The sequence below is a fragment of the Dromiciops gliroides genome, chromosome 3 (genome assembly GCF_019393635.1).
Source record: "Dromiciops gliroides isolate mDroGli1 chromosome 3, mDroGli1.pri, whole genome shotgun sequence".
In the NCBI taxonomy this organism is placed as follows: domain Eukaryota; kingdom Metazoa; phylum Chordata; class Mammalia; order Microbiotheria; family Microbiotheriidae; genus Dromiciops; species Dromiciops gliroides.
In genome coordinates, this window is record NC_057863.1 from 504763870 (window position 1) to 504785800 (window position 21931).

Here is a 21931-nt window from a genome sequence, read left to right on the forward strand (position 1 = left end):
AGTCACAAGTGGAAAAAGTTTAAGAAGCTGTGGTCTATACCACGATATGCAATTCAAGAGCTGGTCTATCAGTGCACATAAGTTGGATAGCCACTGCAGATATGGATAATGAACTAGGCTCAGAATGGACTAGGAAGAGGAAAATTGGCTCAGTTGCATTTGGGAAATTGTAGTGGTTTTAATGCCACCAAGTTTTTCCCTAGAACAAAGGCCTTTCTTTTTAACATCAATATTCTATATAATCTTAAGATTTGAAACTAACTGTAGTGCAAGACCACAGTCTTGAAATTAAAAATGAGTATCATTTCAGAGGGCATTGGAAAATATGTGAGCAGGACATTACATTTAAGAAACCAAAAGAAATACAATTATAATAAAGGATATAATCAAAGAAGGGTATGATCTAAAAAGATGGGTTGATCGCATGGAATTGGGGTCACCAGTGGATAGTTAGTTGTATGATCCATGTGCCCATAACTTAATGATGTCAGGAAAAAAATCAGAAAGTAGATCCCCTATGGCAAACTTATGGGAACACATGAACAAGTATAATACAGGATAGGCATGGACGGCTTACAATCTGCTTTGTTGGAGAATAGGCACAATGAAATCACAGATCCTTCCTAGGGCTTCTATGGCTATGTCCACTACTTTCAGCTATACTACTCTCCCTTCAGAAGCTTATGTATTACAACTGTGTATAAACTAAGAATAAATGGATTCTGAGCTAGGAGTTTTCCTATGAGTAAAACTGATGATACTTTGTATATGGGATTTTTAACATCCTAGAAAGACAGGGCCCCTTTTCAGAATGCTTCCTAGTTCTTAGCTAGTTTCAAATAAGTAAGGAAGCCAGATAATCCAGCTCCAAATAGGTGAGGTATTGGCTTCAGGGTGGAATGGTTTTGTAAGGAATTCTAGTCAAGAGTTTTCTAGAAACATTTCAGAGGAATTCATTTTAAGGACGGTATGTATTTTTTTCTTTATTAGGTCTTAAAGTTGATAGTTTAAAACCACATGAGCTTAAGCTGTATTGCCCTCCATCCTTAAATAGGGTCAAAGAGCCTCTAAACATCTGGCTCAAGGAAAATTTAAGTGATGCACAAGTCTTTCTAACCTCTTAACAATCCTTCCCTAATGCTATGGATTATGCTCTTCTATATTCACTTCTATAATACTGGGGCTTTCCACATAGGAGATAGATACTAAGTCAATGTTTGAGTTGTTTTAATGTAACTGCCTAGTGGATTTAAAACATTGTCAATAGCTTGTGCAACTGCCATATGAATTACCAAGAAGAACAAAGAACTATGGACCTTGTTTCCAAAAGACATAGGGCAGGGTGAATTTTAAAGTAAGATATACAAGTATACAATATTTGTCTTTGTGCCAGTCAAGGGAGTAACTACATCTGAACAAAATGTAACTTGATCTCCCTTATGATATTTTTGTAGCATTTATGTAGTACCTATGTGCCAAGCACCACGCTAAGCACTTTACAAATACCTCATTTGATCCTCACAACCCTGGGAGGTAAATGCTATCATTATCCCCAGTTTAGAGTTGAGAAAACCAAAACAGAGGTTAGGTGACTTACCCAGGGTCACACAGCTAGTAATTACCAAAGGCTAGATTTGAACTCATCTGACTCCAGAACCAGCGCTCTATTCACTGTGCCACCTAGCTGCTTCAAGAAGGTAAAAGGGCTAAAGAAACACCTTCCCACTCTCTTAAGACATTAGGGGAAATAACATGGTTGTCTTTTTTTTTTTTTAAAGGATTGGTTTGCTGGGTATGAGAAGTGAAAGGGTACATTCAGAAATGAATGCAATATAAAAACAGAAGGCATCAATTGAAAAACACCTCTTTATTACAGAGTAGAGAAAAAAATCTGGACAGAAAGGAATTCTGAGTGGGTCAGGGGTAGGAAAAGTGGAAAAACTTTAAATATAAGAGAAAGGCAAGTACTCACTAAAGTTTGAGACTTCTCTGGGGAATGGGGGTGCAGAGAGGCAGTGGGGGGAGCAGAACTCTGAGGATGAAACAATTGTGTGCACTCCAAAGGAATGATTATGTAAATCCATAGATGAAAAAGAGATGAGTTGTGGCAGCTGGTAATCCTCTACTAAGAGGCACCAATTTGCTGACTTGACACCAACAATAGAGGGGTATATTGTTTTCTGGGATGAGACTAAGAACCTACATGACTTGTCAAACCAGATGACTAGTACCTATTTCTGGTGATTAGCATGAAATCAGGATTCATACAGCTAGGTATAACTGAGGAAACATTACTATGCATTATTAAGCATAGAATAAAAAAATTGAAGGGACAAAGGTGATGTTTCCATTCCTTTTGCCTTTTGAGAGAAGGAGCCTTGCAAAAGAAAAGATGACTTAGGAAGGGAACAGTTAGTTGACAATAAATATAGTGCCTGAGAACAGGATCATGGACCACAGCTTAAAATATAGGATTTGGGGGCTCTTGGCAAGAAATGAAGTCTAACAAATGGAAGCTGGTAAAGGTATATTTGCCTAGAATCTTGCATTTCTGACCAACAGGGTTCAGTACTGAAAAAAAAGAAAAGAGAGAGAAAACTGCTTGTAGTATTTATCTATCTAATAGCTAAAACATAGGAATAATGGTGGAAACATCAAGTAATTTGGAGCAGATAAATCCCCCAAAACAATCAGCCATAAAATTTGTAACCTCAGGTCTCCATGCACAAATGCACAAAGTATGATTAACAAGAAAGATGAGAGAGGGTAACACAAGGCAAATTTGGCCTCATAGGTATTACTGAGACATGGCATGATGGAACTCTTGACTAGAACATGGCTAAAAGGGTATAGCTTAATCTGAAGGAAGAGATAAAAAGTAGGCCTGGAGTAGCACTGTATGCTAAGATAATCACAAGGAAATCTAAGAACAAAAGCAGGGAGGTATGGTGGAAAACACTTGGATGAGAATCAATGCAAAGAGAAACATAAATGATATTTATCATGGGACCGTTCTAATAGATCACCTGAATAAAGATGGAAGTAGAAGGGAAATTTGGGAAAGAGATTACAAGTCCACACTAAGGCATGATAGAATGACAGATATCAGTTATCTGGAATTCTGCTCGTTTTACACCAAAAGCAGCACAGTTAATAAAGTCTTGATTTGCTTTAAATAATCATTTCCTTCTTTGAAAAGATGGAGGACAAATTAACTGGGGAATTTCTATCAAGAACCTCATTCTGATGAACAAGGAAGAAACGGTTGCTGATGCAAAAACTATGAGGGGTGTATGGGAGGGGGGAAAGGAAGGAGAGGCATGAATAGAAGCCCCTACTTTAGAATCTGAGGTAGAGAAGAAAACTGGGCATAGTATGACATGAATGCCAAGAGATTTCACAGGATTCAGAGAAAGAAAAGGGAGGATACCATGGCCTAAAATTTTATAAGTGAGGTCAGACTAAGAAGGACATGAAACTCAAGAGAATGAAAAATCCTGTAAAAATAGTGGGGGGGGGAGGGGTAGCTAGATGGCATAGTGGATAAAGCGCTAGCCCAGGATTCAGGTGGACCCGAGTTCAAATCCGGCCTCAGACAGTTGACACTTACTAGCTGTGTGACTCTGGGCAAGTCACTTAACCCCCATTTCCCGGCAAACCAAACATACAAACAAAATAGTGTCAGGGACACTAAAGTTCAAAATGGGCTTAGGCTGGGAATGAATGTTAAAGGCCACAAAAAAAAGGGCTTTTTTTTTTTTTAAGCAGGGCAATAAAGTGACTTGCCCAGAGTCACATAGCTAGTAAGTGTCAAGTGTCTGAGGCCGAATTTGAACTCAAGTCCTCCTGAATCCAGGGCCAGTGCTTTATCCACTGCGCCACCAAGCTGCCCCGTAAAAAAGGGTTTTTAAAAAGCTATACTGGGGTCATGAGAAAGATCAAAGAGGGGATAAGAACACAATGATAAGGGATGACAGAAAGCAGAATTATTGAACTCTTATTTTGTTCCTGTTTTTTCTATCAAGGAGGACTTTTTTAATTCTTAAATTAAGAAGCCGATTGTGAAGTTGATCAAAAATCGTTGAAAAGGAATTCCAAGATAAATAAGAACATGATAAAAAAGAATCCAGTTATTTTCAATGAGTTCAGGTTGTACTGCAGGATATTGAAAGAAATGCTAGATGATATGGATGAATTTGTCAGTGATCTTTCAATAGATAACAAGTGTCACAAAGCTAAAAAAGAGAGGCAGATATCCCTGTTTCCAGAGGATGGATTCTGCAGTGTAGACTAGTAAATCTGACTTCAAATTTAGGCAAAAGTCAAGAACATATTAAAGGTATAAGTGTGAATGTTTTAAAAAGAAAGCATTAGGGGGACAACGAGGTAGCACAGTAGATAGACAGGCCCTGGAGTCAGGAGGACCCAAGTTCAAATCCAGCATCAGATACTTATTAGCTGTGTGACCCTGAACAAATCATTTAACCCTGATTGCCTCCAAAATATTAATTTAATTTTTGAAAATAATAAAAAGGAAGAAATAATAACCAAGACCCAGGCTGGCTTCATTGACTAAACACATTTCCATTTCTGACAGAGTTAGGATGATGGATAAGGGGCTGCTATAAGATATCTTTTTTTTTAAGTGAGGCAATTGGGGCTAAGTGACTTGCCTAGGGTCACACAACAAGTAAGTGTTAAGTGTCTGAGGCTGGATTTGAACTCAGGTCCTCCTGACTCCTGAAAGAGATTACTGGTGCTCTATCCACTGCACCATCTAGCTGCCCCTATAAGATATCTTTTATCCAAATTTCAGGGATGAATTAGATGACGTCTCATATGCTATCACTGTGAATGAGATAAAGAAAGAAATGGAAGATGTACAATGGTATAATTAGGTACATTCAAAACCGGATGAAATAACCAGACTGCAAAACCGCCCTTGATAGCTTTTTGTCCTATTGAGAGAGTTCTCTGGTGGAACGTTTCAAGGACTTTTCCATTTCCCTATGTTGCAGACCTTTTTCTCCATGACTTAAATGAAGTACAGATGCCATGACCAAATTCACAGATGACACAAAGTCAGCAGGGATAACTAATGGATAAGAGATGCAGGATACAAAAAGACCTCAACAGGTTAGAATGATGGACTGAACCAAATAAAATAAATTCATCAGATATAAAACTGAAGTCTTATAGTTGGGGTTTTTAAAAAAATCACCTTCACAAATACAGTCAAGGCTGGCCAACAATTTGTATGCAAAAGATCTGGGGGTAAACTCAATAGGAGTCAACAGTGTGACAAGGCAGCAGCAAAGATTAATTTGATCCTAGGCTGCATTATGAGAGGCAAAACATCCCGAACAGGAAAGGAAGGCACTCTGACCTAGTCACATTAGAGTTACGATGCTATACATCCTGGGCAACAAATCTAAGAACTCTGGAGCCCAGCCAGAGAATGTCCAGAGGCAGGGGAGCCGGGATGACGAGCAGCCATTAGGGTTAATCAAAGAACTGGGGATCTTTAACCCGCACAACAGATGACTTAGAAGGGACATGACTGCTCACTTCAAATACCTGAAGGCCTATAATACAGAAGAGGGATTAAAATTGTTTTTCTTGGGCCTAGAGAGCAGAACTTGGAAAGATGGGTTACAGAAAAGCCAATTCAGGTTCAAAGGAATGAAAAACTTCCCAACAACTAGAGCTAACCAAAAGTAGAATGGGCTGCCTGAGGGGGTGGTATGTTTCCCTTTACTAAGGTCTTCAAGTGAAGGAAGTTGAGATGACTGACTACTTGTTGGGGATTTAAAGAGAGAATTCCTATACTTGTACACATTTTAGACTAGATGTCTTCTGAGGTCTCTTTCAACTCAGATTCTGCGAAGTACCCAATCCAATCCTCGACAGTTTGGCTGACTTGAAGGAAAAAGGAATGGCTTTACCCTCAATTTATTTAGGAGAGGGATCTCTAATGTAGATATCAGGCCTAGCATCTTCCCTTCTTTCAAAGCAATGAGATTGTCTGCTGCTATGTGTCAGTCACATTAAGTCAAACCAAATAAAACACATTTAAAAATTTTTTTCCCTCTTTAATTGACCATGGTAAAGCCATGACATTTCATTTGGTAACCTGCTTATAATTATAAAAATCATTCCACCTGGCCCGGCCTATATTGCCCTGGGCAAAACTTCCAGGCAATTCCAATCCCATTCTGCCCTGTTCTTACAAACTGCATATAAAAACAATGTCTGCGGCATCCTAGGTGAAGACGAATTCAGTGCGATGCATATTGGAGGTGAAGATGATGGTTATGTCCTTGACAAGCCTCTATTGTCCAGGTCCTTTACCTGCAAGACAAATTAGCTACTTTAGCCCTTTGCAGGACCCTTTAAAATAAGGGAGGATTACTATTCAACAAAAACTGTTAGGAAAACTAGAAAGCAGTCTGATACAAGCTAGATACATTAACATATCACAGCGTATATAAACTTCAAATGATATAGACAATAAAAGGTGACATCATAAACAACTTAGAGAAGGAAGAAATTACCTATGGATAATGGATCAGACCTATGGATAGGGGAAGAGTTCACAAGAGATAATAAAGAGGTTCACAGAAGGCAAAAAAAGGTAATTGTGCTAACATAAAAGTAAAAAATTTCTGTACAAATGAAACCAACGTAGCTAAAATTGACAAGAATAAGAGCAATTTCCCAATTGATAGTCAAAGGATATTATTAATAGGTAGTTTTCAGAAGAAGAAATCCAAGTTATCAATAACCCTATGAAAAAAATGTGCTAATCACTAATAATTAGAAAAATGACAATTGAAACAACTCTGATATACCACCTTACATTCAACAAATTGGCAAAGTTGACTAAAAAAAGGAAATTATAAATAATGGTGGGGCTACTTATAGAGCTGTGAACTTGTCCAACCATTTTGGAAAGTAATTTGGAATTATGCCCAAGAAGCTATTAAACTATGCATATGCTTTGACCCAAAAAGTGCCCAAAGAAGAAAAAGACTCATGTGTTAAAAAATATCCTAGCAGTTTTTTTTGTGTGTGTGGAAGCAGAGAATCAGAAACTGAAGCAGTGTCCACATCAATTGGGAAATAGCTGAACAAGTTATGGAATAATGATTGTACTGTAATGATGGAATAATATTGTACTGTAAGAAATAATGAAGAGGATGGTTTCAGAAAAACCTGGGAAGACCTCTATGAACTGATATAAAGTAAAGTGAGCAGAACCAGGAAAATAATGTATACAATGACAACAGTACTGTAAAGACTAACAACTTTAAAAGACTTAGGAACTCTCATCAACGCAATAATTAATCATGATTTTAAAAGATTCATGACAAAAGCATGCCAGAGACTCAGCAGATTTGAGGCATATTTTTTGGAAATGGCTAATGCAAGAATTTGTTTTCTTGACTATACATATTTATTTATTTTAATCATGAAAGTATTTTATTATTTTCCAGTTACACGTAAAGATAGTTTTCAACATTTGTTTTCATAAGATTTTTAGTTCCAAATTTTTCTCCCTCCCTCCCTTCTCCCCAAGACAGAAAGCAATCTGATAAAGGTTATATATATAGAATCACATGAAACATATTTCTGCATTTTGACTACACATATTTATAACAAGATTTGTTTTTCTTGCTTTATCAATGGAATAAAAGGGAAGATGGTAGAGAGTAAATTTGGACCTGAAAATGAAATAATATCATTTTTTAAAAAATTAAAATAAAATCAGGAAACATGTTCCTCCTTTGGTACTGGCTGTGGTTCACCCGAAAGTAAAGTGAGCTGCATGTTGATGCCCAATGTGACTTTGGTATTAGGCAAAAATTGTATTTTGCTCAGAGAAACTGACTTCCCATTTCTTATTTTTGAGAATATCTAGGACTAAATTTTTATATATAATTGCCAACTCTCAAAATATATATAAATAAGCCTAATTAGAAAACTAATGCTACAAGAAATCCTTAAAGCACATATTTTCTTTCTATTCAACTGTAACAACCCAAAATAAAAGTACACACACACACACACATTCTGATTCAATTATAAGTTTTGCTGAGAGCTGCTTATGTAAATTCTCCTAAATAAGGAAGGTGCAACCCATCAAAACCAAGGATCCAAAAATATAGGAGTTAGTACTGAAAGAGAAGATATAAAATTCAGAACCAGAAAAGATCTTAGGGATGATTTAGTCCAACTTTTATCATTTTACAGATGAGGAAAGTGAAGCCTAGAAAAAAAAGGTTAAGTCATATAAGTAGTAAGTACTGGTACCAAGATTTCAAACTAAGGTCTTTTAAGCTTGAAGACAATTCCAGTGCTTTCCCCCATAATACAGCCCTATAGCATGCACTAACCTTGTATATCCTGACCAGCCAATGTTCTGTGGTATATGCTTCTTCTAGGACATCAAGTTCAAAATCTTTGTTACCAATCTCAGCATTTCTGACCCTGTCATAGCCTGGTGGACGCTCTAGGAAGTGGGAGGAAAAGAGACATACTATTATTTGCATCTGAAGATATTTGCTGGAATATATGTTAATAAAATTATGATAGGCAAAGATGAGAAGGGGATTATTACATAAAACATTCTCTCTATGAAAGGATGCCCAGGAAAGTACAGAGCTCATCCTTTCTCAAAAACACAGAACAGGCTAGTCTTCAGCCCCCTTGAGGAATTATGAAGATGATGAAAGACCGAATTAACTAGTGAGAAAGAACTTGCAAACACTCCAAAGAGTCCATGAGAAACTCAGGTAGGGGTCTAAATGATATTCTTGGCACCAAAGGTTCCCTTGAATCAAAGAAGGGATTTCAGATATTGGTTCCTAGACCCATTGGAGAACTGTTTGCTGATATAGCACTAAGTTCTACAAAGTGAACAGGTAGTTTTGTGGCTAAAGCAGGTTTCTATCAAAGTAGCAGGCTTGAGAAGTCAGGGTCTTGTCCTATTCCAGTCCACATCATTCCCTTTTTTTACCACACTGTCCCCTTCACTCACTGGCTTCTGTGTAGACCTGTCCAAAGCGGTAGTAACACATCTTGTACATGAGGCAGTTGAGGAGCACTGGGGAACCTTCCCGGTCAACACGGAACTCCCCAGTTGGAGTATAGTAGTCATGCTCCTTGATGTGCTTCCCTGTGTCTGTGCTCCCCCCAATGCGGACCATCCAGAGAAACTTGTTAATGTCTACAGAACAAAAGGAACCAATTTTTTTAGACTGAGGTCAAAACTAGACAAATTCTCACAAATCTCACTATTTCCAAGGAAATTTCTTCTTGAAATCAAAAATTTTTCTCTTGTGGGGGAAGTAATATCTAATTCTAACCAGTATACCAAGTGGTAGTGGAGGGAAGAGGGAGATAAGATACTATGTTTAGTATTCTATCATAAGACCTCCTCCACAGCATTTGAGACAATAAATCCTAAACAAAACATCTTTAAACCAGCATTGAGGAAGAATGCATAATGGTTTTCGGCTGGGGACAATGCATAACTACAAGTCCTACAGGAGATACGGAAGAGGTAATAGGGTAAATCCAACAAAGTGCACATTAAAAACCATTCTCAACGTCTTACCCTATGCTACTAATCAAGTGAGGCCACTTTATCGCCCTCAATCCATCACCCTGAATGTTGTCCCCTTCCCCAAAAACACTAAACACAGGATGTGAAGAGTTAGACAAATGAACTTTGGCCAGAAGGTTAGTTTGAAAATGGTCTACTAGGGGGGCAGCTAGGTGGCGCAGTAGATAAAGCACTGGCCCTGGATTCAGGAGGACCTGAGTTCAAATCCAGCCTCAGACACTTGACATTTACTAGCTGTGTGACCCTGGGCAAGTCACTTAACCCTCATTGCCCTGCAAAAGAAAGAAAGGAAGGAAGGAAGGAAGGAAGGAAGGAAGGAAGGAAGGAAGGAAGGAAGGAAGGAAGGAAGGAAGGAAGGAAGAAAGAAAGAAAGAAAGAAAGAAAGAAAGAAAGAAAGAAAGAAAGAAAGAAAGAAAGAAAGAAAGAAAGAAAGAAAGAAAGAAAGAAAGAAAGAAAATGGTCTACTAGCACATTAAAAGAACTGTGCTGCTTCTCATGCACATGCCTTCAGGTAGGGAATATACCTATCTTACAGATGGAAAAACTGCGGTAAGAGATAAGTTACTTGTCCAGTGCGTATAGTCAGTAAGGAGCAAAACTAAATATAGAACCCCAGCATCCCGAATCCCCCTCTCTAGGTATTATTAGACCAGTTGTCCACAGAATAATGGGGTTGTGGCTACTGTCTGGTAGTCCCCAGTGTAGAAGCCTGAGGTTATTTAGGGATGGGAGGGTGTACAGAATCAGGGACAATGTAGAGGATAGACCACTACTCAAAGATGAACTTTTCAGTAGTCTACAAAAAAGGAAAAGTGTGAAATGTCATGTGATATCACACTATCTCACATTGCTCAGAGAACTAGACTGACCACATTTTTATTTTGTTGTGTGACCTGTAGGTCAGCTAGAAAATATGCACTTAATAGGAAATGAACAATAATTAAATTGAGGGGGAATAGAGCTTGCAGAAGTTCAACATTTTTCATGAAAGACATTGAAAGGGGCTGAAATTAAGGATATTTAGGAATCCTAATATCATAACAAGAGGCATGACTATAAAGTAATTAAACAATCTATCAAGATTTAAACATCTGAGGGGGCAGCTAGGTGGCGCAGTGGATAAAGCACTGGCCTGGGATTCAGGAAGACCTGAGTTCAAATCCAGCCTCAGACACTTGACACATACCAGCTGTGTGACCTTGGGCAAGTCACTTAACCCTCATTGCCCCACAAAAAAAAAACAACACACAAAAAAGATTTAAACATCTGAATGATTATCATTCCCTTTAAAAACAAATCCCCTTGGGATGCTATGTATTTATTCCAATGGTACACCAATACTCAAAACATGTCTGGAACTTTTTTGGAAGTATCTACAGAAACTGTCATCTCCTTCAACAACGTTACTGGTACTAAATCTTAATTAATCACAAGAGCAGATTTGATTTTCTAAGAGATTAAAAAACCATGTGATGCTGAATCTGATGAATAAGATGGGTGGTCAAATGGAATAAAGATACATTTGCTATGGTGAAAAAATCCTGTCACTGGGCTATAAGTTCTTTTCTTTATCATCCCATAGACTCATTCAAATCTTTTAGAATGTCTACATAATAAGCTTAACTGGCCACAAAAGACAAAATCTGCATGAACGATACTGGTAAAATCAAAGAAACAAATCTATAATATCATCCCCATGGATTTTGACCTGGACATTTTCCTGAGTCTAATGGATGTTGGAATTTTCCACTGCAGACTCTGACACCACTTTTGAGTTATATTACATTATACTTCATTACCAGTTATTATTTTCCTCAAAAAAGTATATCAAACTTCCCTTAAAAGACAAGTCTTCACTATTTCTGTTCATCAATTCAAAACATGGCACAATCTGGAGAAATTTTCTTATAAAAGTCTACTTCTATAACTAAAAATAGTTTTTTGTAGCCATCATTCTTACTGTTAATCATTTATTTGAAAACTAAACCTTTGACCTTTTTAACATTCTTGTTAGTCCTATAAGGATGATTGCTTTATTTAGCACCACATCTTCCTCACCTTCTCTAAACTTTTTATGCCAGTCATAGGCACTTGCTGTTGACCTTCTATCTTCAGTTTCTTTTACTGTATTAAGTGCCTTATTTGCAGAAATTTTTATATGCTTTAAACTAAAAGAGACACGCCTTTTAAAGAAAGAAAAACATGTATTTCTATTTGGAAAGACAAGCCCAGCAATGATTTACCAAAAGTTCTTAAGTATTGCTCCTGCAAGTTGCAACATGTTGCTACATGTCCCTGCTGTGATGATCTTTCCTCTATTTCTACATACCCCACAAAGAAAATCTCATTACTATATAGTCAAACATAAGAGCATGAGACCTGGAGGATAAATAGCTGATCTCTAAGACTCCTCCCAGTAAAGTCTGATCTTGTGTTCTTTGTCAGTGCCATCTGCATCAGGAAGCAGAGGTGATCAATAATGTAAATTATCTTTAAAAAACAGTACATGGTACATGATCTGATAATGTATGTTTAAGTAAAATATGATTATCCCAGTGAGTATGTAATCTCTTTGGCATCAAATATGAGGGACATACAAAGATATATACCAGTTGTTGCCCACTAGGAAGGAAATAACTCCCTCTAGGATGGCAAGAATCTATGGTCAAAAATAGACTGTACCACGAGACTAATCATTTACTCCATTCCCTTAAGGCATATGGGTAATTTGGGAGTGTGGTGCTATTACCAATTATGTGGCCAGTTTCAATATGACAATCATTGTTTCACCTCACCACACACAAATGTTTTGTTTCACCATATCCTTGCTGGTTATTTATTATCTACACTGAGGAAAATACTAAGTAGTGAGCCTTTGACTGCAAATGATCAGCCTTTTCTCTAAGCAGAATAGTGCCAAGAAACGGTATTAGTGAGGAACAAAAGACTAGAAGCTTGGATTTTAAAAATCCTCTTTAGGAGTTATTTACTGAGTCTGCCCAGTAAAATCATCCAGAAGAGAATCAGGGACATTACCATCAGAAGAATATCCAGTGAGGCCTCCAAATATGACTAGCACATAGCTGACATCAAGTTCCCTCATGATCTCATAGGCCTTCTCTTCTGTTGATGCCATAGCCTAGAAGAATAAAGCGACATCCCAGTTTCAGATCAAGATCATACTGAGCCCTCTAAAAAGAAGTATTTCCTACCAGGACTCATATTCAGAACAGGTGAAAAGTCCCTCCACCTACCTGCCCTACTCTAGAAATGTGAGTATTGTTCCAGGTATTGTTGTCCACTAGGATTGTCCTGTTTGCCATAGCTGTGATCTGGTAACCATAATCCCACCATGACATGATCTTTGCATCCTGGAAAGAGGGCAAAGAGGAAGATTAGAAACTGGGTTCCTGCTTTCATATATGCTGTCAGGTATGCAGGGAATTTAAAGGGAAGAGGACATATAAGTATGAGGTTGTTGAATAATCTTGGACAACTAACAGCATTTTCATGTAACTATGAATTCATAAATCAGTATATAATATCCTGTCTTACAAAACTACACCCAAACTCACTTTCTGTAAGGGAGAGGGAAGTAATTTACTAAATAAACACCCATGTCAATGGCAGCATTGTTTAAAAAAAAAAAATAAAGCACGGTTGAAAGGAAGCTAGGAATTGAATGTTTGATATGATGAAAAATATGGAAACCAAACATTTATCAAGTGTTTAGGTAAAGCTAGACACTATGCTAGAAGCTGAGAACACACAATAATAAATACTCAATAATAACATATGATCCTGCACTCAAAAAGCTGATAACCCAGAAAGACAAAAGTCAAGGACACAAATAACAGCTGCTACTTTCACCTATATAGCACTTACCATTTTCAAATTAGAATATGTCAACTGAATGGAAAAGGTACAGAATGTTATGAGAAAACAATTTATTTTAAAAAAAAAGAAAACTTGAGGAACTGGAGATATTTAGTCTGGAAAAGAGACGATGGAGGACAAGAATGCTGTTATCAAATAGTACAAGTACTTATGTAATTACAAAGGGTAAAGCTAAATTCTACATTCATTAGTATCTCACAGTATGACTAAGATCTCAAAACTGAACTCAATATTTTTTCATTTACAAAATAAAGAATTGACCTAGATCAAGGATTCTTAACTTCTTATGTTTCACGGACCCCTTTGGCAGTCCAATGAAGTCTATAACCACTTTTATATTTTTAAATGCATAAAATAAAATGAATAGTACTGCAAAGAGAACCAATTATATTGAAATACGGTTATCAAAAAAAAATTTTTAAACAAATTCACGGATTCCTAATTAAGAATTATTGTGGTAGATGACTTCTAAAGTCTCTTCCAACTGTAAGAATCTATGATTTTATTCAGTCAGGCAACTAGAAACTGCTGCCCTCACCATCATGACTCACTTTCCCTTCCCTTTAGGTCCCCAAATCTTTACCTCTGGAGTGTTGTGCCTAAGCCAGTAGTACGCCTCTCTGAAGTCATCAAATATGATCCTGCTTCCATCTCCACCTCGTGCAGAAAGCACAATAGAGGGAGAAGAGTAGGCTTCACTAGTGACCCATGTTGAGTGGAAAGTATATGTAATAAGGAAAAAAGCCATGACCAAGATCATCCCACTTGCCACCTGAGGAAGAAATAAATTTCTTAAAAGACATCACCTCAAGTTTCTTATTTTTTATTTCTCAAAATTCTGCTCTTTACCGCAGCAATCTCCAGGATAGAAACTGTGTAGTTTCTTATACATTCAATCATACATGCTAGATGAACCAAAACAAGAACTGGATTAAATTTCAAAGGACACAAAACTGTCTCTTTTGGGATAAAACAGAGGAAATTTCAAAGAGATGAATGCTATCACAGAAATATTCCAATTATAATTAGTGTTCAAGAAGTTGTGAAAAGACAGGCACACAAATTCAAATTCAGCATTGGTAAAAATATAAACTGGTCCTACCATTCTAGAAAATAATTTCAAATTGTATTAAGTCATTAAAACGTTTGTACTCTTTGACTCTGAGATCCATAACTAGACATATATACTCAAGGGAATGTCAGTGATAAAAAAAAGTACTTTTTGTAGTACTGATATAGTTTGGTATTTATAAGGCTATTTTGTAGTAGTAAAGCACTAGAAATAAAGTAGATCCTTATCAACTAGAGAATGGTTAAACAAAATGTGGTTACATGAATGTAATGAATTATATGACTATAATGGAATACTATTGTGCTATAAAAAATTAAGAATATTAAGGATATATAGAAGCATGGGAAAACCTATGTAAATTAATGCAAACTGAAGTAAGCAGCATCATGAAAACAATATACACAATGACTATAACAATTCAAATGAAATATCAACAACTAGGCAACAATCAAAATTGAATGCTTTGAAATTTATAGTAACAAAGCTTAGCCCCGAAGAAGAGATATGAGAAGGCAACTCTTCTTCTCTGCAGAGGTAGGTTAATATGAGGGTGGAACTTTACATATAATCTTCTATGATGTGAGAGTTGAGTTTATTAAAACTGTTTTTTCATCTCTTTTATTCTTTGTTATAAAGGATGGCTCACTGGGAATAGGGGGAAGGATATACTGGAAAATGTATGTCATCTAAAAAAAAGCAATTTTAAAAAAAAGCAAAGAAAAAGATGTTTCCAAAATTTTAAATAAATTCCATCTACATAAATCTGGAAGGCATAAATAGAAACATCAGCTTCTTAATCCTAGATGTGATAAAAATGATAGCAACTCAAATTTATCCAGTGCTTTAATTACCACAATAATATGGAACCAAATTATGTAGGATTTTATAAATACACTTGGAATCAGACAGACTGTTGGTAAAAACTGGAAAGCATCAATTATATGGTCTTCCTCTGATTCCTACAAGCTAACGATTGTGCCATTGATAAGATAGTCCTTTACTACCTATAAATCCCACCTCAGCCTCCCCATCATGTTCTATTCATTGGTTAATACTCACCTCATTCTTGATAGGGTAGGTAGAGTCCTGTTGCTTCTTACTCTTCTTATCTGGACGACTGATGTCCAGATTTTTCATGTAGGTAGAGAGGACCTGGGAGACCCCAATGCCAGAAAGAATGCACATTACAGGGGCGAGGACTAGCATCAGACGTACCTGGGAAGGAGAAAGGAAGCACAATTGATAACACACCACCTCCACAGATAAGTAAAATTCTTTCTCTTTCCCTTCTTTTAATTCTATGAGCCTCTAAACAATCTAGCACTAATCAATCAACCATCAACAATAAATTATTAAGTGCCTATTATATGCCAAATATTCAAAGAACTGGGAATAGAAAGACAAAAATGAAATAATCTCTATCTTCAAGGAACTAACATTTTATTAGGGGAAATGATAGATACACATATAAGTATATACAAATAAGTACAAAGTAAATATAAGCTCATTGCCACTTGGGAGACACTAGCAGCTGGGTATGTTTTGGGGAGGGAAGGCAAAAGAAATCAGCAAGGTCTTATGTAGGAGATGATAGTTGACTTTTGAAGGAAGGTAGAGATTCTAAGAGGTAGAGGTGAAAAAGAAGTGAATTCCAGCCTTGGGGGAAGAGTTAGTACAAAAACTTTGAGATTATGAGAGATGAATGGAATGTCATCTGTGAGGAACAGCAAGGTCAGTTTGACTGAACCAGCAAGTACATGAAGGGGAGTAATGTTTTTGGGGGGTTTTGGGGAGGGAATAATGTTTAAGTTTGGAAAGATACAATGGAACCCAGCTGTGAAGAACTTAAGAAGGACTTTGACAAACAGAGAAATTTATATTTGATCCTAGAAGCAAAAGGAAACCCCTGGAACTTTTTGCACAAGGGAGTGACATGGTCAGACCTGTATTTTAAGAATTATCATTTTGGCAGCAGTGTGGTAGTAATACTGGAAGGGGAAGAGTACTGAGGCAAGAAGATCAATTGAGAGACTATTACACTAGTCCAAGTGAAAGATAATGAGAACATGAACTGGGGTACTTGGCCAGCTGAGTAAAAAAGTAGTCAGATGTGAAAAATGACATGGAGTAATAGACACAAGGTTGGAAAAAAGCCTACGACAGAAAGTAGGTAGCTAACATTAACTCACTGTGCCACCCCACATCACGGTGCTGAGCTGCTTGAAGTAAACTTACTACAGGCAGAGATATCAAACCTCTCACCATCATAGTCTGCTCAGATCCTGGCCTTAAACCAGGAGAAGGGTGACAAAAATGAGCAACACCACAACCCTCCATTACCACCAACCTAGGTGCTAGAGCAAAAACTTCTTAGAAATGTTGAGAAAACTGTCTTGTGGCCCTCAAGCTCCTGCTTCTACTTTGAAATCCTTCAATGGTGATGGCAGCACAAACAAGAACTTCTGCCACCATTCCCCACTCCCTCAAATCCTTCCCGCCCTCAACCCTATCCCTTCAGTCCATATTCTTCTGGAACTGCCACTCTATAATTAACACACTTCTCTTTATATTCAACTACTTCCCATTCCTTCAGTTTTCTTACACTCAGAAACCCGGCTCTTCCCACAGCAGACATTTCTCCAAAAGCCACCAGTGGATGTACTTTCTTTTCTTATGCTCTGCAACACAGTGGGCCAAGAAGGAGGTGTACATTCCTTGCATAGTTCCACTTCTTAGACCCCGTGTTTAGTCAACATTCCATCGATGTTACCCCATTTAAAGCCAATTTGCTCTTATCAACTGGCTCCCCAGGCATTCTAACTCCTCTCTCAAGAAATTTAGCAACTAGATCATAGTCTTCCTCTACACGACAACTTTTGCCCTCACACAACATATGTGTTGATGTCACCACTCTGGCCTCCCAGTTCATCAACCATCCTAAATTCCATAACCCACACCTTCATTTCACCTTAGTCACACACAGGAACAGTCATACTCTTCATCTCACCATCACCTGCAATTGTTCAATTCCTGTGATGCAGGAATCTGATATGCTTCTCCTTCTATCTCTTCTTCTCAATCACTCCCAAACCTATTTTTCATCCTCATCACAAACACTACTTATTTATTCCACTATTCATAGCTCTCTCTCATCAATCACTCCTGCTCTAGCCTCTTTTCTCCTTTTGAAATATTAATTCCATAAACTAAACAGTTCAACTTTATGCTGTCCTTTACCCTCAAATCCCCCGCACCCTTATATTACTAACACTTATGCCTTATCAAATACCAATTCCCAGTTTCCTCCATCTTTAAAAAACCTTTTCTTCACCCATCTCTCTCTCTCATGCTCTCATGGACCCTCCTTTTATTGGTGAGTTCTTCCCAGAACCTCCATTTTGGGGAGGGGCCCCAGATCAGTCATCCCTTGTTCTCCAGTCTTAGCCACCATACCCTTGCCCAGGTATCCCTCCTACCTATATCTCCCCGCTTCTCACTTTTCAGCTTCCCTGTGATGTGTTGCTTTCCCCATTAGAATGCAAGCTCCTTGAGAGCAGGGACTGCTTTTTTTTTTTTGGCTTCTATTTGTATCCCCAGCACTTAGCACAGTGTCTGCCACATAGTAAGTGCTTAATACTTTCTGACTCACTGACCCATCTGTCTTCTCCACCTACCATCCTACAGCTTAGTCAAACTCCTAAGAAAAGTTGTCTACATTAACTGCCTCTACTTTCTCACCTCCACCCACTTTTCAAGTCCTTGAATGTGGCTTCTGACCCCCTAGTCAACTGAAACTGCTTCCTCCAAAGTTACCAACAATCTTAGTGGCTAAATCCAATAGCCTTTCCTCAGTCCTCATCATTCTTGATGGTTTTGCAGCACTGAACATTACTGACCACCCTTAACTCCCACCTCAATACTTTCTGCCCCGCTCTACTTCCAGGACATTGTTCCTTCAGAGTTCTCTTCCTACCTATCTGATGACTCATTTTCAGTATTTGTGGGATCTTCATCAACACTCTACCCCTCAAGTGAGAGTATGCTCCTGGGTTCTGTCCCGGGCCCTCTTCTTTCTATATACTCTCTGTAATCTTATATATGTATTTACGGTCTCCTCCATTAGAATTTAAGTTCCTTAGGAAAAGGAATTACTTCATTCTTTATATCTGTATCCATAGCACAGTGCCTGGCAAATAATAGGCTCTTAACAAATGCTTGTTGATTTATTGTTCAATTATTTCTAAACAGATAACTTCCATATTTAAATATCGAACACTCATCTAATGAGCTCTAGTTCTTTATCACTAACCACCTGCTAGACATCTACATCTACATTAGATGTTCCACAGGTATTTCAAATTCAATACATCTAAAACAAAAAGCATTCACTTTCCCTCTAAACCTCCTCCTCCCTCCTAATTACCCGGCCAAAGGCACACTATTCCAATCACCCAGGTTTACCTCAGCCTCCTTCAACTCTTCACTCTCCCTCATCCATTCGGTTGCTCACATTTGTCTTCTTATCTCCAGTTATTCAGCCACCCCATATCACCTCTAACCTGGACAACTGCAAGAGATTCCTAGGTGGTTTGCCTGCTTCCAATTCACCTTTACACTGCTGCCAAAACAGCCTTTCAAAACACAAGTCTGAATATGTCATTCCTATAGCAAGAAACTTAAATAGCTCCCGACTGCCTCTAGAATCCAATAGAAATGCTTTTATTTAACAATGAAAATCTTTGACAGTCTATCTCGTCCACCTTTCCAGACTTACTTCATTGTACTGGCCACATGCACTTTATGTTCCAGCAAAGTGGCCTTTTTGTTCTCCATGACATTCCCACCCCACCTTTGAACCATATAGGGCTAGAATGATCTCTATCCTCACCAATGTCTGTCAGTATCCCCAAATTCTTTCAAGGCTCATCTCAGATATCTTTCCTGATCCCTCCTGCTATGAATTCTCAATACAACCCCAAGCCCCTACTGCCAAAATTATTCTATCACTGCATTTACTTATTTGTGTACATGTTGCATCTGGTCAAAACTATATAAGCTAGGGGCAAGCTAGGAGGCACAGAACATCGGCCCTGGAGTCAGGAGAACCTGAGTTCAAATTTGGCCTCAGACACTTGACACTTACTAGCTGTGTGACCCCAATTGCCTCACCAAAAACAAAACAAACAAAAAAAAGTATATAAGCTCCCTAAAAGCAGGAACTGTTTTGTTCTTATATGCTAAGTGCCTAGCACAATGTCTTACAGATAGGTGATTAATGAACACATGATGATTTGAATCATGAATGCAAAGCAAAATGAGATCACTGGGATGTGCCAGAGCCAATGGGACCATTACTAGACAGGAACAATACCAGTAGGACCTTACCCAGGCTTCCCCAAAGAACTTTATTTCTAAAGCCCTTAAACTCTCTCTCTTTTTTTTTTTTTGGCGGGGCAATGAGGGTTAAGTGGCTTGCCCAGGATCACACAAGCTAGTAAGTGTCAAGTGTCTGAGGCTGGATTTGAACTCAGGTCTTCCTGAATCCAGGGCCAATGGCCAATGCTTTATCCATTGTGCCACCCAGCTGCCCCCATCCCTTAAACTCTCAAAGAAGGAACCCTTCCTCACAACCATCTGCCAAAAATTTCTGAATATCTTGAACTTCACCAAGCAGGAGGGAAAACTTCAGGGAAATGGGGAAAAAGGCACAGAAGATATTTCTCACCATGACAGCTGAGAAGTACATGCTGGTCACACCATACATAATGATAAAGATCCGAGCATCAGACAAGTTGCTAAAGCAGTAATAGAGGCCAACTGCAAAAAAGAGAAGGAGAAAAATGTAGCTGAATCCTCAAGAACTGGACAAGCAGTCATCTACACTGTAAAAAAAAAAAAATCTCAGAATATATCTGTAGAGAGGAAAAGAACAATAAGCTCCAACCTGAAGATATCACGCTAAGGTCTTCCAAGTTATTTCTATAGAAGGCAGCCTGGCAGGTCACCAAACTGCCTTATGAAAGCTCCTTTAGACAGAGGAATGGAATTATAATGACGTCTTTAAACAAACAAAATTGAGTTTTAAGAAACAGCCAGAAAAGATATCTTCTGCAAGGGCCTTTGTAGAACAAATATAAGAGTTATATGTTCTGTTTTGGATACCTATCCCAACAAACTTGATAGTGTCATTCCCACCCATCCTTTTCTCTTTCTCTTCTTTATTTCTATTCTCCTTCAGATATTTAAGAAATATTTTTAGTCATCCTCTGTGCAACATAAGGAAAAAACAACTGTTGTCTCTTGGGAAGTTTAAAGATTTTATTTCATGTATTCCTTGCCAAGGAGGCCAAGCCAAAGACTTCAAGATAAACAGACCTGGGAACATGAAGACCAAGAGCTGAAGATCAAAGTAGTAAGAGGACCAGGTGGTAGGTTGATGCTCAGACACAGAAGCAATGATGGGGATGTTGTTCTTAGCATAAGAAGGATCCAGCAGAGAGTAGAAACGTCCCGTCCAGGGAGAAATTTTTCCTGGTAGGAAAGAGAAAAATTAGTATTTCATTATCAACTCTCAAGACAGCAAATATCTAACTCTATTCAACCATATCCATTTTCTCAACCAAGGAGATGATCTAAAGAGTCACTCAATACCTAAAATTAAGTTATCAGATCAAAATGCTAACAGTTTCTCATATTTTGCTTTTAAGTTTTCACTCTTTTCTCTCCATTTAAGACCAGAATGAGAATGATCTTGTTAGCATGCACAGAAAACAGAGAAAGACTGAATGTACAAAATGATGAGGAAAATGGATTAAGGATACGTCAATTTGCCTAGCATATCATCTTCCTAAATTTGGAAGTCAGATTGACCCCAGACTCTCTGAAGAAGAGGTAATAGAGCAAGCCTGACCACCGTGCTTCATTATTTTGAACAAGACAGTAGTACTAGAACTACATCAGAACCAACCTTTGGAATATATTACACACACACACTTTGAAACATATAGAGGGGGCAGCTAGATGGCGCAGTGGATAGAGCACCAGCCCTGGAGTCAGGAGTACCTGAGTTCAAATCCGGCCTCAGACACTTAAACACTTACTAGCTGTGTGACCCTGGGCAAGTCACTTAACCCCAATTGCCTCACTAAAAAAAGAAAAAAAAAGAAACATATAGAGGAAGCATATGGACAGAATTGGGGATATTGAGTAAAACAGCTGGTCTACACCACATAGAACCATATGGAGACCTCACCTAATCATGAAGAGGAATATAACCCAGTATGTAAGCAGAGTATAACACACAAGGCTAAGATTCATCCCCCTTCTCAAATCAA

The 21931-nt window shown here is 38.0% G+C and overlaps 1 protein-coding gene across 1 annotated transcript in view; it reads right to left on the minus strand.

Annotated features, from left to right (window-relative positions):
• Positions 1-3623: 3623 nt before the first annotated feature.
• The window catches only part of STT3A (STT3 oligosaccharyltransferase complex catalytic subunit A), a 31020-nt gene continuing 12712 nt past the window's right edge, over positions 3624-21931 (minus strand). The window contains exons 10-18 of the mRNA XM_043996190.1: positions 20973-21128; positions 20323-20414; positions 15657-15812; positions 14109-14297; positions 12883-12999; positions 12665-12767; positions 9041-9229; positions 8397-8512; positions 3624-6351 (exon numbers count right to left, since the gene is read on the minus strand). Coding sequence (XP_043852125.1) covers positions 6313-6351; positions 8397-8512; positions 9041-9229; positions 12665-12767; positions 12883-12999; positions 14109-14297; positions 15657-15812; positions 20323-20414; positions 20973-21128 — 1157 coding nt within the window. The 3' untranslated portion in view covers positions 3624-6312. The remainder of the gene's footprint in view (positions 6352-8396; positions 8513-9040; positions 9230-12664; positions 12768-12882; positions 13000-14108; positions 14298-15656; positions 15813-20322; positions 20415-20972; positions 21129-21931) is intronic.